At 42.9% G+C, this 20320-nt stretch overlaps 1 protein-coding gene across 1 annotated transcript in view; it reads left to right on the forward strand.

The window, feature by feature from the left end:
* LOC106592657 (CUB and sushi domain-containing protein 3) overlaps window positions 1-20320 on the forward strand; it is a 500234-nt gene that overhangs the window by 33370 nt on the left and 446544 nt on the right. Inside the window, 1 exon segment of the mRNA XM_045696358.1 lies at window positions 19589-19701. Within this exon segment, the coding sequence (XP_045552314.1) occupies window positions 19589-19701 (113 nt within the window).

Below are 20320 nucleotides of genomic sequence, written 5' to 3' on the forward strand. Positions count from 1 at the left end.
GTATAATGACTGTTGGTGTTGTCTTGTTAACAGTATAAAGACTGTTAGACTGTTGGTGTTGTCTTGTTAACAGTATAATGACTGTTGGTGTTGTCTTGTTAACAGTATAATGACTGTTGGTGTTGTCTTGTTAACAGTATAATGACTGTTAGACTGTTGGTGTTGTCTTGGTAACAGTATAATGACTGTTAGACTGTTGGTGTTGTCTTGTTAACAGTATAATGACTGTAGGTGTTGTCATGTTAACAGTATAATGACTGTTGGTGTTGTCTTGTTAACAGTATAATGACTGTTGGTGTTGTCATGTTAACAGTATAATGACTGTTGGTGTTGTCTTGTTAACAGTATAATGACTGTTGGTGTTGTCTTGTTAACAGTATAATGACTGTTGGTGTTGTCTTGTTAACAGTATAATGACTGTTGGTGTTGTCTTGTTAACAGTATAATGGCTGTTGGTGTTGTCATGTTAACAGTATAATGACTGTTGGTGTTGTCATGTTAACAGTATAATGACTGTTAGACTGTTGGTGTTGTCTTGTTAACAGTATAATGACTGTTGGTGTTGTCTTGTTGACAGTATAATGACTGTTGGTGTTGTCGTGTTAACAGTATAATGACTGTTGGTGTTGTCTTGTTAACAGTATAATGACTGTTAGACTGTTGGTGTTGTCTTGTTAACAGTATAATGACTGTTAGACCGTTGGTGTTGTCATGTTAACAGTATAATGACTGTTGGTGTTGTCGTGTTAACAGTATAATGACTGTTGGTGTTGTCGTGTTAACAGTATAATGACTGTTAGACTGTTGGTGTTGTCTTGTTAACAGTATAATGACCGTTAGACTGGTGGCTCCATCACTTGTTTGTCAGTATAATGCGGGCCAGAAATAGAAGGGTTGCTTGCTGGCATTAGTATTGTAGATGCCATCTCCTATCGTTATGCCCTCTAGCAAGGCACTTAACCCCTACATCTGCTGCAGACTGAGCTGCACCGCGTCAGATCGAACTTCTGAATAGAAAATAGATTTATGCTTGTTCAGATCCTTGGTTAGAATCTCTTAGTACTTTTGCTCATCTCATCGTCATCTCATATCATTTCTACAGATGTTTTGTATTGGGATTTGGGTGGGTAACTATTTTGTGAATGCAGGCAACGACATTTGCATACCGATAGGACTTCTGCATTCTCCTAGACTTAGAACTAATTGTGCTCGTCAACGACACGGAAAACAGCAAGACTAAATATTTGGAGACAAAATAAATTGTCTGCTTTTGATGGATTCTTCTCGATCCGTCCTTAATCTCTAAATAGCAACATTGTTCTTTGTGTCTTAGTCACACTCTTTTTATAGAGGACTGTTGATAGGGTTCAGTCCCAAATGGTACCCTATTCCCTATATAGTGCACTAGGGCTCTGGTTAAATTGTAGTGCACTGGAAAGGGAATAGGGTGCCATTTGGGACGCAGTTCCCCAGGATTTCTTTATGACAGTGCTGTAGTGTGAGTTGTGCCAGATAATGAGAATTACAGTACATAACAGAAGGCTTACTGAGCCTCAGGCAGCTAGAAACTTACCAACCCACATTCAACCTACATACAGATACAAAGGTATGTTACAACAGTACTTAGTGAACACACACACAGGTATGTTACTACTGTACTTAGTGAATATATAGACACACAGGTATGTTACTACTGTACTTAGTGAATATACACAAAGGTATGTTACTACTGTACTTAGTGAACACACACACAAAGGTATGTTACTACTGTACTTAGTGAACACACACACAGGTATGTTACTACTGTACTTAGTGAACAGACACACACACAGGTATGTTACTACTGTACTTAGTGAACAGACACACAGGTATGTTACTACTGTACTTAGTGAACACACACACAGGTATGTTACTACTGTACTTAGTGAATATATAGACACACAGGTATGTTACTACAGTACTTAGTGAACACACAGACACACACACAGGTATGTTACTACTGTACTTAGTGAATATATAGACACACAGGTATGTTACTACTGTACTTAGTGAACACACACACAGGTATGTTACTACTGTACTTAGTGAACACACACACAGGTATGTTACTACTGTACTTAGTGAATATATAGACACACAGGTATGTTACTACTGTACTTAGTGAACACACACACAGGTATGTTACTACTGTACTTAGTGAATATATAGACACACAGGTATGTTACTACTGTACTTAGTGAATATACAGACAGGTATGTTACTACTGTACTTAGTGAATATATAGACACACAGGTATGTTACTACTGTACTTAGTGAATATATAGACACACAGGTATGTTACTACTGTACTTAGTGAATATACAGACAGGTATGTTACTACTGTACTTAGTGAATATATAGACACACAGGTATGTTACTACTGTACTTAGTGAACACACACACAGGTATGTTACTACTGTACTTAGTGAATATATAGACACACAGGTATGTTACTACTGTACTTAGTGAACACACACACACAGGTATGTTACTACTGTACTTAGTGAACACACACACAGGTATGTTACTACTGTACTTAGTGAACAGACACACAGGTATGTTACTACTGTACTTAGTGAACACACACACAGGTATGTTACTACTGTACTTAGTGAATATATAGACACACAGGTATGTTACTACTGTACTTAGTGAACACACACACACACACAGGTATGTTACTACTGTACTTAGTGAACAGACACACAGGTATGTTACTACTGTACTTAGTGAACACACACACAGGTATGTTACTACTGCACTTAGTGAATATATAGACACACAGGTATGTTACTACTGTACTTAGTGAATATATAGACACACAGGTATGTTACTACTGTACTTAGTGAATATACAGACAGGTATGTTACTACTGTACTTAATGAATATACAGACAGGTATGTTACTACTGTACTTAGTGAATATATAGACACACAGGTATGTTATTACTGTACTTAGTGAACAGACACACAGGTATGTTACTACTGTACTTAGTGAATATATAGACACACAGGTATGTTACTACTGTACTTAGTGAATATACAGACAGGTATGTTACTACTGTACTTAGTGAATATATAGACACACAGGTATGTTACTACTGTACTTAGTGAATATATAAATAGGTATAGATATGGCTACCAGTGATGTAGTAAAATAGGGAGGTTGGTGTGATATGGCTACCAGTGATGTAGTAAAATAGGGAGGTTGGTGTGATATGGCTACCAGTGATGTAGTAAAATAGGGAGGTTGGTGTGATATGGCTACCAGTGATGTAGTAAAATAGGGAGGTTGGTGTGATATGGCTACCAGTGACGTAGTAAAATAGGGAGGTTGGTGTGATATGGCTACCAGTGATGTAGTAAAATAGGGAGGTTGGTGTGATATGGCTACCAGTGATGTAGTAAAATAGGGAGGTTGGTGTGATATGGCTACCAGTGATGTAGTAAAATAGGGAGGTTGGTGTGATATGGCTACCAGTGATGTAGTAAAATAGGGAGGTTGGTGTGATATGGCTACCAGTGACGTAGTAAAATAGGGAGGTTGGTGTGATATGGCTACCAGTGACGTAGTAAAATAGGGAGGTTGATGTGATATGGCTACCAGTGACGTAGTAAAATAGGGAGGTTGATGTGATATGGCTACCAGTGACGTAGTAAAATAGGGAGGTTGGTGTGATATGGCTACCAGTGATGTAGTAAAATAGGGAGGTTGGTGTGATATGGCTACCAGTGATGTAGTAAAATAGGGAGGTTGGTGTGATATGGCTACCAGTGATGTAGTAAAATAGGGAGGTTGGTGTGATATGGCTACCAGTGATGTAGTAAAATAGGGAGGTTGGTGTGATATGGCTACCAGTGATGTAGTAAAATAGGGAGGTTGGTGTGATATGGCTACCAGTGATGTAGTAAAATAGGGAGGTTGGTGTGATATGGCTACCAGTGATGTAGTAAAATAGGGAGGTTGGTGTGATATGGCTACCAGTGACGTAGTAAAATAGGGAGGTTGGTGTGATATTGCTACCAGTGATGTAGTAAAATAGGGAGGTTCCTGGTGACAAAAGTAATGCTATATGTCCAAAAGGTTGATAATGACTCACATATAATAAAAAAATACTTATTACCTTGTTGTTTAGTTAATGTCCCTGTTCCTGATAGACAATTTCTCACTGTTTCACGTTACCTACCTGTCTACAGTAGTTAGGGAGTAATCACTCTGTGTTGAAGCAGCCTGTCTACAGTAGTTAGGGAGTAATCACTCTGTGTTGAAGCAACCTGTCTACAGTATTTAGGGAGTAATCACTCTGTGTTGAAGCAGCCTGTCTACAGTAGTTAGGGAGTAATCACTCTGTGTTGAAGCAGCCTGTCTACAGTAGTTAGGGAGTAATCACGCTGTGTTGAAGCAGCCTGTCTACAGTATTTAGGGAGTAATCACTCTGTGTTGAAGCAGCCTGTCTACAGTATTTAGGGAGTAATCACTCTGTGTTGAAGCAGCCTGTCTAAGGTATTTAGGGAGTAATCACTCTGTGTTGAAGCAGCCTGTCTACAGTATTTAGGGAGTAATCACTCTGTGTTGAAGCAGCCTGTCTACAGTAGTTAGGGAGTAATCACTCTGTGTTGAAGCAGCCTGTCTACAGTATTTAGGGAGTAATCACTCTGTGTTGAAGCAGCCTGTCTACAGTAGTTAGGGAGTAATCACTCTGTGTTGAAGCAGCCTGTCTACAGTAGTTAGGGAGTAATCACTCTGTGTTGAAGCAGCCTGTCTACAGTAGTTAGGGAGTAATCACTCTGTAACACAGTCAGTCTCATTCTATTGAATCCCATTTTATTTTGTTACGTGTGAGTTCTCTTGTAGTTCTCCTTTATTCAAATCAAATCAAATCAAATGTTGTCAGACGCTTCGTAAACATAGGATGTAGACTAACAGTGAAATGTTTACTTACGGGCCCTTCCCAACAATGCAGAGAATGCAGAGAATAAATACACAATGAGTAGCGATAACGTGGCTATACACACAGGGTACCAGTACTGAGTCAATGTGCAGGGGTATGAGGTAATAACTTGGCTATACACACAGGGTACCAGTATTGAGTCCATGTGCAGGGGTATGAGGTAATAACTTGGCTATACACACAGGGTACCAGTATTGAGTCCATGTGCAGGGGTATGAGGTAATAACTTGGCTATACACACAGGGTACCAGTACTGAGTCAATGTGCAGGGGTACGAGGTAATAACTTGGCTATATACACAGGGTACTAGCACTGAGTCGATGTGCAGGCTAATTGAGGCTGCAGTGCACTTTCTCATTCTACAGTTATAAATAACAGCAACTCCATTCAGAATATTAAGTCAGACCCGTGACATTATTTAGAATTCTGGATCCGGACCCGCTCGGATCCCTTATCGGGTCTCGGGTATTTGGGTACAGGTGGATCCATGAAGACCTCTACTATGGTGGTCTCCTTGAAACGTAGGTATTAGACTGGGTCAGGGAGAGGTTGAAAATGTCAGTGAAGACACTTGCCAGCTGGTCAGCGCATGCTCTGTGTACACATCCTGGTAGTATGTCTGGCCCCGCGGCCTTGTGAATGTTAACCTGTTCCAAGGTCTTATGGAGAGCGAGATCACACAGTCTTCCATAACAGCTGGTGCTTTCATGCATGGTTCAGTGTTGCTTACCGATTGCGCCGGAGAAGACGCTTTACGTGCCCGCAGCTGATTGTGTTTTTTTTGTTTGTTTATTTGCGTTGTTTGTAACTTATTTTTTCACTTATTTTGTACAATGGGAAGCACAGCTGAGAGCTGCCCAGTGACACAAGCCTTGGTATTTCCGGAAATCCACTTGCGGCCAAAGTGTCAACTCCTGGCAGAGGCAACAGTTTTTTTTTAAAATGTCCTGGTACTTGTAAAAGTTCATCAAGCCGTTGACCTTAAACAAGGGCCCCGGGACCAGTCGAAGCAAAATAGCCACATAACATCAAGATTCCACCACCGTATTTTTACCGTAGGTATGAGGTACTTTTCTGCATATGCTTGTTTTTTTCGGCAAACCCACCACTGGTGTGAACGGCCAAAGAGCTCTATGTTCATGTCATCTGATCATGTGTCTGTGGTAACTGAGAGAGAGGAGAGGGCTAGATCTATGCACGTTTTCCAGGGCTCAATGACTGAGAGATAGATAGACAGACAGAGAAAGAGAAAGACAGAGAGCGGGAGGGAGAGAGAGAGAGAGAGCGCAGAGAGAGAGAGCGAGAGAGAGAGAGAGAGAGAGAGAGCGAGAGAGAGAGAGAGAGAGCGAGAGAGAGAGAGAGAGAGAGAGAGAGAGAGAGAGAGAGAGAGAGAGAGAGAGGGAGAGAGAGAGAGAGAGAGAGAGAGAGAGAGAGAGAGAGAGAGAGAGAGAGAGAGAGAGCGAGAGAGAGAGAGAGAGGAGGAGGAGTGTGTGTGTGAGGAGGAGGAAATGCCAATTCAACATCTATTCCACGTTGGTAGTATTGTGAGTGAAACAAGTTGATTCAACTAGTGTGTGTCCAGTGGGGAGAGAGGAGAGAGACAGAGAGGGAGAGGGAGAAAGAGAGGGAGAGGAGAGAGAGAGAGAGGGAGAGAGAGAGAGAGAGAGGAGAGAGAGAAGAGAGAGAGAGAGAGAGGGAGAGTGAGAGGGAGAGGGAGAGAGAGGGAGAGAGAGAGAAGGAGAGAGAGAGAGAGAGAGAGAGAGAGAGGAGAGAGAGAGAGAGAGAGAGAGAGAGAGAGAGAGAGAGAGAGAGAGAGAGAGAGAGGGAGAAAGAGAGGGAGAAAGAGAGGAGAGAGAGGGAGAAAGAGAGGGAGAGGGAGAAAGAGAGGGAGAAAGAGAGGGAGAAAGAGAGGGAGAGAGAGAGGGAGAAAGAGAGGGAGAAAGAGAGGGAGAGGGAGAAAGAGGGAGAAAGAGAGGGAGAGAGAGAGAGAGAGGGAGAAAGAGAGGGAGAAAGAGAGGGAGAAAGAGAGGGAGAAAGAGAGGGTTAGGGCCATGCATGTTGCTCTCTCTGTGGCTTGTGTCTGTAAGTCAGTAATCAGACCGGTGGCTCTGTGACAGGTAGTTTCCCTCTGATGTAGTGTGTTCAGGTGTTTGAACGCGGCTGCTCGTGTTCAGGCAATCAGTTGCAGCATCCCTCATAGTAATTCAGCTGCCGGGTTGTAAACTAGACGACCATTGCGGCTCTGGCGGGATCGGACCGGCTCAGACATTCAGGTTCCCTACTCACACTGACATTACGGCTTTATTGTGGTGGGATACGCACTTGAATGAAGATGGGTGAATGGTTGTCATTTCACTGATGCCTGGCTGTGGACGTGTGGAAATGCATCACGTCTCGGGTATAATGGGTTTTTTTTGCCATTATTTTGAGTGATACATGTAGGAACATTACCTACTTTGGTAGCTGTGAAATACACTGCAATACACCTGTCTGCAATACACCAGTCAATACACCAGTCTGCAATACACCAGTCAATACACCAGTCTGCAATACACCAGTCTGCAATACACCAGTCAATACGCCAGTCTGCAATACACTAGTCAATACACCAGTCAATACACCAGTCAATACACCAGTCAATACACCAGTCTGCAATTACACCAGTCAATACACCGGTCTGCAATACACCAGTCAATACGCCAGTCTGCAATTACACCAGTCAATACACCGGTCTGCAATACACCAGTCAATACACCGGTCTGCAATACACCAGTCAATACACCAGTGAAATACACCAGTCTGCAATGCACCAGTCAATACACCAGTCTAAAATACACCAGTCTGCAATACACCATTCAACACACCAGTCAAAACACCAGACTGCAATACACCAGTCTGCAATACACCAGTCTACACTACACCAGTCAATGCACCAGTCTGCAGTACAACAGTCAATACACCAGTCAATACACCAGTCAAAACACCAGTCTGCAATACACCTGTCAATACACCAGACTGCAATACACCAGTCTGCAATACACCAGTCTGCAATACACCAGTCAACTCTGCACACCAGTCAAAATACACCAGTCTGCAATACACCATGTCAAAACACCAGACTGCAATACACCAGTCTGCAATACACCAGTCTACACTACACCAGTCAATGCACCAGTCTGCAGTACAACAGTCAAAACACCAGTCAATACACCAGTCAAAACACCCGTCTGAAATACAGCAGTCAATACACCAGTCTGCAATACACCAATCAATACACTAGTCAAAACACCAGTCTGCAATACACCATTCAACACACCAGTCAAAACACCAGTTTGCAATACACCTGTCAATACACTAGTCAATACACCAGACTACACAGTCAAAACACCAGTCAGTACACCAGTCAGTACACCAGTCAAAACACCAGTATGCTAAAAGTAATTTCAATACAGATGCAGTACACTACTTTAGATCCTGAGCTGTTTGTTGTTCATTTTCCTTAATGAATGAGTCTATTTGTTGTCAGGTGTCCTTTAATAGATTTCAATATGGCAGAGTGGTGGGGGTCTGTTTGGGTCCATTTCCAATAGGGCAGAGTGGTAGGGGTCTGTTTGGGTCCATTTCCAATAGGACAGAGTGGTGGGGGTCTGTTTGGGTCCATTTCCAATAGGGCAGAGTGGTGGGGGTCTGTGTGGGTCCATTTCCAATAGGGCAGAGTGGTGGGGGTCTGTGTGGGTCCATTTCCAATAGGGCAGAGTGGTGGGGGTCTGTGTGGGTCCATTTCCAATAGGGCAGAGTGGTGGGGGTCTGTGTGGGTCCATTTCCAATAGGGCAGAGTGGTGGGGGTCTGTGTGGGTCCATTTCCAATAGGGCAGAGTGGTGGGGGTCTGTTTGGGTCCATTTCCAATGGGGCAGAGTGGTGGGGGTCTGTTTGGGTCCATTTCCAATAGGGCAGAGTGGTGGGGGTCTGTGTGGGTCCATTTCCAATAGGGCAGAGTGGTGGGGGTCTGTTTGGGTCCATTTCCAATAGGGCAGAGTGGTGGGGGTCTGTTTGGGTCCATTTCCAATAGGGCAGAGTGGTGGGGGGTCTGTTTGGGTCCATTTCCAATAGGGCAGAGTGGTGGGGGTCTGTGTGGGTCCATTTCCAATGGGCAGAGTGGTGGGGGTCTGTGTGGGTCCATGACTTACTAATAGCCATCTAGTTAAAGACCACAAGGTCTCTGGCTCCCTGGCTTGTTCTTGTCCATTACACACACACACACACACACACGCACGCGCACGCGCACGCACACACACACACACACACACACACACACACACACACACACACACACACACACACACACACACACACACACACACACACACACACACACACACACACACACACACACATTGATTTATCAGTCTTTTATATCATATCATTTCTATTTGACATCTGGAGGTTCTACATTTTTATCCCATTCGACGTTAACTAGAGCGAGAGAGAAGGTTAGATAGAAATTTACCCCAGATATGTTTTGGGATGAACTTCTCTGGGGTGGAATAAAAAAAAAAATGCACTCTGGGATTTCACTAGCTATTGTTGAGTCTCCAAGCACCCCACAGCTAAGAAAAGTATGGCTTGTCAAAATGTTCCTCCTGAGATTTCACTGTAGGAACCCCCCCGCCCAATTCTTCCCTGAAATTATGTTCTCCCCTGTTGCCGAAGATGATCTGCACCCAGCTTGTGTTTGTCTGGGTTAGTGTTGTGTTGACAGTCAGACTTCTCTGTCTGGGACTGGGAGTCAGAGGCTCCCTGCCTAAAATGGCACCCTATTCCCTATTTCTCCATAGGGTATGGTCAAACGTAGTGCACTAAAGGGAATTAGGGTGCCTTTTGTGACACCAGAGTGACTGCTCTGAGTCTCTACCCGACTACCTGTCATGCATGGGCTAGCTAGCTACATCAACCTCGTCCTCCTTCCATGGTGTTCCCTGGCTGTTACTGCCAAACCAGAGGTGCTGCTTGTGTCTGTCTGAGCACGGAGTGACAGACAGACAGACCTCCACAGAGCTGGGTTGTCAGTCTTTTCTGTATCCCAAATGGCACCCTATTCCCTGTATAGTGCATTACTTTGACCAAGAGCAGTGGAAAAGAAGGAACAGTTGTGCACTCTGATGTAGGGAGTAGGGTGCCATTTGGACCGTGGACAGACACTCTACCACAGTGCTGAGAGTCTGAAGGTAGAGGGACTGTATTCTACCACAGAGCTGAGAGTCTGAAGGTAGAGGGACTGTATTCTACCACAGTGCTGAGAGTGAAGGTAGAAGGACTGTATTCTACCACAGTGCTGAGAGTCTGAAGGTAGAGGGACTGTATTCTACCACAGTGCTGAGAGTCTGAAGGTAGAGGGACTGTATTCTACCACAGGGCTGAGAGTCTGAAGGTAGAGGGACTGTACTCTACCACAGTGCTGAGAGTCTGAAGGTAGAGGGACTGTATTCTACCACAGTGCTGAGAGTCTGAAGGTAGAGGGACTGTATTCTACCACAGGGCTGAGAGTCTGAAGGTAGAGGGACTGTATTCTACCACAGAGCTGAGAGTCTGAAGGTAGAGGGACTGTACTCTACCACAGGGCTGAGAGTCTGAAGGTAGAGGGACTGTATTCTACCACAGTGCTGAGAGTCTGAATGTAGAGGGACTATATTCTACCACCTGCTGTTTTAAACTCTCTAGAGACAGCAGGTGTGGTAGAGATACTCTGAATGATCGGCTATGAAAAGCCAACTGACATTTACTCTTGAGGTGCTGACCTGTTGCACCCTCGACAGCCACTGTGCTTATTATTATCTGACCCTGCTGGTTATCTATGAACGTTTGAACATCTTGGCCATGTTCTGTTATAATCTCCACCCGGCACAGCCAGAAGAGGACTGGCCACCCCTCATAGCCTGGTTCCTCTCTAGTTTTCTTCCTAGATTCTGGCCTTTCTAGGGAGTTTTCCTAGCCACCGTGCTTCTACACCTGCATTGCTTGCTGTTTGGGGTTTTAGGCTGGGTTTCTGTACAGCACTTTGTGACATCAGCTGATGTAAGAAGGGCTTTATAAATACATTTGATTGATTTGATTGATTGATTGATTATTCTACCACAGTGCTGAGAGTCTGAAGATAGAGGGACTGTACTCTACCCATCATGGGCTAGATGAAGGTAGAGGGACTGTACTCTACCCATCATGGGCTAGATGAAGGTAGAGGGACTGTACTCTACCCATCATGGGGTAGATGAAGGTAGAGGGGAATGTACTCTACCCATCATGGGGTAGATGAAGGTAGAGGGGCTGTACTCTACCCATCATGGGGTAGATGAAGGTAGAGGGAATGTACTCTACCCATCATGGGGTAGATGAAGGTAGAGGGACTGTACTCTACCCATCATGGGCTAGATGAAGGTAGAGGGGCTGTACTCTACCCATCATGGGCTAGATGAAGGTAGAGGGACTGTACTCTACCCATCATGGGGTAGAAGAAGGTAGAGGGACTGTACTCTACCCATCATGGGGTAGATGAAGGTAGAGGGACTGTACTCTACCCATCATGGGGTAGATGAAGGTAGAGGGACTGTACTCTACCCATCATGGGCTAGATGAAGGTAGAGGGACTGTACTCTACCCATCATGGGGTAGATGAAGGTAGAGGGACTGTACTCTACCCATCATGGGCTAGATGAAGGTAGAGGGACTGTACTCTACCCATCATGGGCTAGATGAAGGTAGAGGGACTGTACTCTACCCATCATGGGCTAGATGAAGGTAGAGGGACTGTACTCTGCCCATCATGGGGTAGATGAAGGTAGAGGGACTGTACTCTACCCATCATGGGCTAGATGAAGGTAGAGGGACTGTACTCTACCCATCATGGGCTCGATGAAGGTAGAGGGACTGTACTCTACCCATCATGGGGTAGATGAAGGTAGAGGGACTGTACTCTACCCATCATGGGCTAGATGAAGGTAGAGGGACTGTACTCTACCCATCATGGGCTAGATGAAGGTAGAGGGACTGTACACTACCCATCATGCGGTAGATGAAGGTAGAGGGACTGTACTCTACCCATCATGGGCCTAGATGAAGGTAGAGGGACTGTACTCTACCCATCATGGGGTAGATGAAGGTAGAGGGACTGTACTCTACCCATCATGGGGTAGATGAAGGTAGAGGGACTGTACTCTACCCATCATGGGGTAGATGAAGGTAGAGGGACTGTACTCTACCCATCATGGGCTAGATGAAGGTAGAGGGACTGTACTCTACCCATCATGGGGTAGATGAAGGTAGAGGGACTGTACTCTACCCATCATGGGCTAGATGAAGGTAGAGGGACTGTACTCTACCCATCATGGGGTAGATGAAGGTAGAGGGACTGTACTCTACCCATCATGGGGTAGATGAAGGTAGAGGGACTGTACTCTACCCATCATGGGCTAGATGAAGGTAGAGGGAATGTACTCTACCCATCATGGGCTAGATGAAGGTAGAGGGACTGTACTCTACCCATCATGGGGTAGATGAAGGTAGAGGGACTGTACTCTACCCATCATGGGGTAGATGAAGGTAGAGGGGACTGTACTCTACCCATCATGGGGTAGATGAAGGTAGAGGGACTGTACTCTACCCATCATGGGCTAGATGAAGGTAGAGGGAATGTACTCTACCCATCACGGGCTAGATGAAGGTAGAGGGACTGTACTCTACCCATCATGGGCTAGATGAAGGTAGAGGGGCTGTACTCTACCCATCATGGGCTAGATGAAGGTAGAGGGGCTGTACTCTACCCATCATGGGCTAGATGAAGGTAGAGGGACTGTACTCTACCCATCATGGGGTAGATGAAGGTAGAGGGGCTGTACTCTACCCATCATGGGGTAGATGAAGGTAGAGGGACTGTACTCTACCCATCATGGGCTAGATGAAGGTAGAGGGACTGTACTCTACCCATCATGGGCTAGATGAAGGTAGAGGGACTGTACTCTACCCATCATGGGCTAGATGAAGGTAGAGGGACTGTACTCTACCCATCATGGGGTAGATGAAGGTAGAGGGGCTGTACTCTACCCATCATGGGCTAGATGAAGGTAGAGGGACTGTACTCTACCCATCATGGGCTAGATGAAGGTAGAGGGACTGTACTCTACCCATCATGGGGTAGATGAAGGTAGAGGGACTGTACTCTACCCATCATGGGCTAGATGAAGGTAGAGGGACTGTACTCTACCCATCATGGGCTAGATGAAGGTAGAGGGACTGTACTCTACCCATCATGGGCTAGATGAAGGTAGAGGGACTGTACTCTACCCATCATGGGGTAGATGAAGGTAGAGGGACTGTACTCTACCCATCATGGGCTAGATGAAGGTAGAGGGGCTGTACTCTACCCATCATGGGCTAGATGAAGGTAGAGGGGCTGTACTCTACCCATCATGGGCTAGATGAAGGTAGAGGGACTGTACTCTACCCATCATGGGCTAGATGAAGGTAGAGGGACTGTACTCTACCCATCATGGGCTAGATGAAGGTAGAGGGACTGTACTCTACCCATCATGGGCTAGATGAAGGTAGAGGGACTGTACTCTACCCATCATGGGGTAGATGAAGGTAGAGGGGCTGTACTCTACCCATCATGGGCTAGATGAAGGTAGAGGGACTGTACTGGCTGTCTGTCATCCTCTCTCACTTCCTCCTTCCCTCCCCCCTCTCTGTATCTCTCTCTCCTCTCTGTACCTGTCTGTTCTGCTCTGTCGGTAATTAGTCCCCCAGTGGATCCAAACCACCGTGTGGATCTGGTTTAAAGAGTAAACAGGATGTTATGACTAATTGGAAATATCACTTTCACATGGAGCCCTTTTCTGAGGAAGGATAATGACAGAGGGGAGACCGGTGAGACGTAGTGGTCTGACTGGTACCCTATTCCTTACATAGTGTACTACTGTTGACCAGGGACCATAGGGAATAGGGTGCCATTTGACCAGGGCCCCGTTTACTAAGCCAGACCAGAGACAGACCTAATTAATTAGGAAAATGTCACAACACTGCCATGTAACCATGGTAGTTAAATACCACCTGATGAGACCATGTAACCATGGTAGTTAAATACCACCTGATGAGACCATGTAACCATGGTAGTTAAATACCACCTGATGAGACCATGTAACCATGGTAGTTAAATACCACCTGATGAGACCATGTAACCATGGTAGTTAAATACCACCTGATGAGACCATGTAACCATGGTAGTTAAATACCACCTGATGAGGCCATGTAACCATGGTAGTTAAATACCACCTGATGAGACCATGTAACCATGGTAGTTAAATACCACCTGATGAGACCATGTAACCATGGTAGTTAAATACCACCTGATGAGACCATGTAACCATGGTAGTTAAATACCACCTGATGAGGCCATGTAACCATGGTAGTTAAATACCACCTGATGAGACCATGTAACCATGGTAGTTAAATACCACCTGATGAGGCCATGTAACCATGGTAGTTAAATACCACCTGATGAGACCATGTAACCATGGTAGTTAAATACCACCTGATGAGACCATGTAACCATGGTAGTTAAATACCACCTGATGAGACCATGTAACCATGGTAGTTAAATACCTACAATACCAGTCTCTATAGTGTTACTACAATACCAGTCTCTATAATGTTACTACAATACCAGTCTCTATAATGTTACTACAATACCAGTCTCTATAATGTTACTACAATACCAGTCTCTATAATGTTACTACAATACCAGTCTCTATAGTGTTACTACAATACCAGTCTAATGTTACTACAATACCAGTCTCTATAGTGTTACTACAATACCAGTCTCTATAATGTTACTACAATACCAGTCTAATGTAGTACGTTACTACAATACCACTCTAGTGTTACTACAATACCAGTCTAGTGTTACTACAATACCACTCTATAGTGTTACCATGGTAGTTGCACAATACCGTCCTCTATGAGTCTACATGTACCCATCTGGTAGTTACCAATACTAGTCTCTATGAATGTTACTACAATACCAGTCTAATGTTACTACAATACCAGTTATAATGTTACTACAATACCAGTCTAGTGTTACTACAATACCAGTCTAGTGTTACTACAATACCAGTCTCTATAGTGTTACTACAATACCAGTCTCTATAGTGTTACTACAATACCAGTCTAGTGTTACTACAATACCAGTCTCTATAGTGTTACTACAATACCAGTCTCTATAATGTTACTACAATACCAGTCTAGTGTTACTACAATACCAGTCTATAATGTTACTACAATACCAGTCTAGTGTTACTACAATACCAGTCTCTATAATGTTACTACAATACCAGTCTCTATAATGTTACTACAATACCAGTCTAGTGTTACTACAATACCAGTCTAATGTTACTACAATACCAGTCTCTATAATGTTACTACAATACCAGTCTAGTGTTACTACAATACCAGTCTAGTGTTAGTACAATACCAGTCTCTATAATGTTACTACAATACCAGTCTAGTGTTACTACAATACCAGTCTCTATAATGTTACTACAATACCAGTCTCTATAGTGTTACTACAATACCAGTCTAGTGTTACTACAATACCAGTCTCTATAATGTTACTACAATACCAGTCTCTATAGTGTTACTACAATACCAGTCTAGTGTTACTACAATACCAGTCTCTATAATGTTACTACAATACCAGTCTAGTGTTACTACAATACCAGTCTAGTGTTACTACAATACCAGTCTCTATAATGTTACTACAATACCAGTCTAGTGTTACTACAATACCAGTCTCTATAATGTTACTATAATACCAGTCTAGTGTTACTACAATACCAGTCTCTATAGTGTTTCTACAATACCAGTCTCTATAGTGTTACTACAATACCAGTCTAGTGTTACTACAATACCAGTCTCTATAGTGTTACTACAATACCAGTCTAGTGTTACTACAATACCAGTCTCTATAATGTTACTACAATACCAGTCTAGTGTTACTACAATACCAGTCTAATGTTACTACAATACCAGTCTAGTGTTACTACAATACCTGTCTCTATAATGTTACTACAATACCAGTCTCTATAATGTTACTACAGTACCAGTCTCTATAATGTTACTACAATACCAGTCTCTATAGTGTTACTACAGTACCAGTCTAGTGTTACTACAATACCAGTCTAGTGTTACTACAATACCAGTCTCTATAATGTTACTACAATACCAGTCTAGTGTTACTACAATACCAGTCTAGTGTTACTACAATACCAGTCTCTATAATGTTACTATAATACCAGTCTAGTGTTACTACAATACCAGTCTCTATAATGTTACTACAATACCAGTCTAGTGTTACTACAATACCAGTCTAGTGTTACTACAATACCAGTCTCTATAATGTTACTACAATACCAGTCTCTATAATGTTACTACAATACCAGTCTCTATGGTGTTACTACAATACCAGTCTCTATAATGTTACTACAATACCAGTCTCTATAGTGTTACTACAATACCAGTCTCTATAATGTTACTACAATACCAGTCTCTATGGTGTTACTACAATACCAGTCTCTATAATGTTACTACAATACCAGTCTCTATAATGTTACTACAGTCTTTATCTCGCACTGGGCTACTTTCTCTGCCACAGAAATAAACAGTTTCCATTGTATCTTATATCCCACAATGCAATTCAATGCTAGGTCAGATACCAACAAACGCTTCCGCACACGTTAGAGGGACATTTTGTCGTAACCGTCAGAAAGGCCAATACCAGGCTAAATCTCACTGTATGTGTTGCTAAGTGGAACAGCTACACCCAATATCCATCGCAAACGGCACCCTATTCCCTATATAGTGCGCTACTTTCGACCAGAGCCCTTTTGGGCATAAGGGAATAGGGTGCAGTTTGGGATGCAAGCCCCTTAACACTGCCCCTTTGTAGGTCAGAGAGGTTTTCTTGAAATGTGAAGTACCCTGTAAAAGCATTAGTCACGTGGGATGCTGTGAAAACAGATAACGTGGTAGTTGAAATATATATCCGTGGTCGTCTATTGAAGAACATGATGGCAATCTAATTCCAGGTTAGTTCTGTCCACACGCCACAGCCATTTTTTCCACTCTCCGACCTTGCTTAGATTGAAATGTTCGATTGGATTTTGGCGTTTGCCTTGTGAAGTGTGGTCAGCAACACTTCTTAACGACACTGTGAAAATGAATGGCTTGAGGTATACCTCGTTTTAAAGGAAACCTATAAAGTAGGACAATCCTGGCTGTTACAATGAAGCATCTGACGACTATATATTTAACTGTTGAGGAAGTTGCTCAAGTGATGTTGAACTTGACCTTCTATAGATCTAATTGGATATAAATAGTACTGCATACTGGACTGCATACATACTGCATAATGAACTGCATACATACTGTACTGCATACATACCGCATACTGTACTGCATATATACTGCAAACGGTATTGCATACATGCTGTATACATACAGCATACTGTACTGGATACATACTTCCTACTGTACTGCATACATACTGCATACTGAATTGAATACATACAGCATACTGTACTGCATACATACTTTATACTGATCTGCATACTTACAGCATACTGAACTGCATACATATAGCATTCAGAACTGCATACATACTACATGCTGTACTGCATACCTACTGCCTACTGTACTGCATGCATACTGAACTGCATACATACTGCATATTGTACTGCATGCTGTACTGCTTACATACTGCATACATACTGCCTAGTGTACTGCATACATACTACATACTGTACTGCATACCTACTGCCTACTGTACTGCATACATACTGAACTGCATACATACTGCATATCGTGCTGCATGCTGTACTGCCTACATACTGCATACTGCATACATACTGTATACTGTACTGCATACATACTGCTTACTGTACTGTATTCTGTACTGCTTACATACTGCATATATGCTACGTACTGCATACTGGTTACTGTACTACATACTGTACTGCCTACTGCATACTGTACTGCATACATACTGCATACATGCTGCATACTGTACTGCATACATACTGCATACTGTACTTCATACATACAGAATACTGTTCTGCATACATACTGCATACTGTTCTGCATACTGCACTGCATACATACTACCTACTGTACTGCATACATACTGCATAATGTACTACATACTGTGCTGCTTACATACTGCATACATACTGCATACATACTGCATTCTTTACTGCATACATACTGTATACATAATGCATACTGTACTGCATACATACTGTATACATAATGCATGCTGTACTGCATACATACGTAACACATACTGCCTACTGTACTGCATACATTCTGCATACTGAAGTGCATGCATACTGCATACTGAACTGCATACATTCTTTATACTGTACTGCATACATTCTGCCTACTGTACTGCATACATTCTGCATACTGAAGTACATACATACTGCATGCTGTACCGCATACATACTGCATACTGTACTGCATACATACTATATACTGAAACACAGACATACTGCATACCTACTGCATACTACATACTGCATGAATACCTACTGCATGAATACATACTGCATGAATACATACTGCATACTGTACTGAATACATACGGCATGCATACTTTATACTATACTGCATACATACTGCATATTCTACTACATACATGCTGGATACTGTATTGCATACATGCTGCATACTGTACTACATTCATACTGCATACTGTACTTCATACATACTGCATATTGTACTGCATACATACTGCCTACTGTACTGCATACATGTTGCATACTGTACAGCATACATGCTGCATACTGTACTGCATACATACTGCATACTGTACTTCATTCATACTGCATACTGTACTTCATACATACTGCATCCTGTACTTCATACATACTTCATACATACTGCATACTGTACTGCATACATACTGCATACTGTACTTCATACTGTACTGCATACATACTGTATACATACTGCATACATGCTGCATACTGTACTTCATACTGTACTGCATACATACGGCATACATACTGCATACATACTGCATACTGTACTTCATACATACTGCGTACATACTGCATACTGTACTTCATACATACTGCATACATGCTGCATACTGTACTTCATACTGTACTGCATACATACTGCATACTGTACTTCATACATACTGCGTACATACTGCATACTGTACTTCATACATACTGCATACATGCTGCATACTGTACTTCATACTGTACTGCATACATACTGCGTACATACTGCATACTGTACTTCATACATACTGCATACATACTGCATACTGTACTTCATACATACTGCATACATACTGCATACATACTGCATACATACTGCATACTTTAAAACACATTTAAAAGAAGACGAATATAACATTCCTCTATTAAATTTCCAACAGAAAATGTGTGTTGTGCTGTTTTTGCTTGACCTTTGTAGGTTGGTTTCCGCATTCAGTGAAACACATTATAACTAAGATGTCCCCTCTGTCTTTCCACTCTCAACAGGTTAACAGGATTTCAGATCCCACCTCCCGTCACCAGCACAGGGCCCATATTTTCACTACGGCTTACCAGTGACTTTGCAGTAAGCGCTCATGGATTTAAGATGGCTTATGAAGGTGAGAGGAAAAAAATATTCGCTGTTTTTTTGTATTTTTGTAGAGATGGTCACGGTCAAACAACATAACTTTTGTATTCAGTCAAATGATGCTCAGAGGTTGTTAAATGATCATCTTTAAGTCACAACATTTGAATTTGCATTTATTTAGAAACATTACATCACCATAGACAGTGTGTATATATACAACATCCTAAACATTTTCTAATTTCATCCCCTGTCTGGCTCATGTATTATGATAACATTTGGTCCCATTGACCCGGATCTCATCATTTCCCCTCTGTCCCAAACCATTCCTCTTTCCAGAGGTGCATATCGTATCACACAGCAGATGGTGCAGGGAATTAGCTGAACTAATGGATGTGCTAACTCATCTCTGTCGAGAGCGGTGCAGAAGTCGACAGAAATGCAGGGGCTGTCTAAATATGAAGTATCCCACTGTGGTACTAGGTTATGTCTAGCCCTACACTCCTCTGACTCTACCTCTCCTCTACCTCTCCACTCTTCTCCTCTCCTCTCCTCTCCTCTCCTCTCCTCTCCTCTCCTCTCCTCTCCTCTCCTCTCCTCTCCTCTCCTCTCCTCTCCTCTCTTCTCCTCTCCTCTCCTCTCCTCTCTTCTTT

This window comes from Salmo salar, chromosome ssa02 (genome assembly GCF_905237065.1).
Source record: "Salmo salar chromosome ssa02, Ssal_v3.1, whole genome shotgun sequence".
Lineage (NCBI taxonomy): Eukaryota > Metazoa > Chordata > Actinopteri > Salmoniformes > Salmonidae > Salmo > Salmo salar.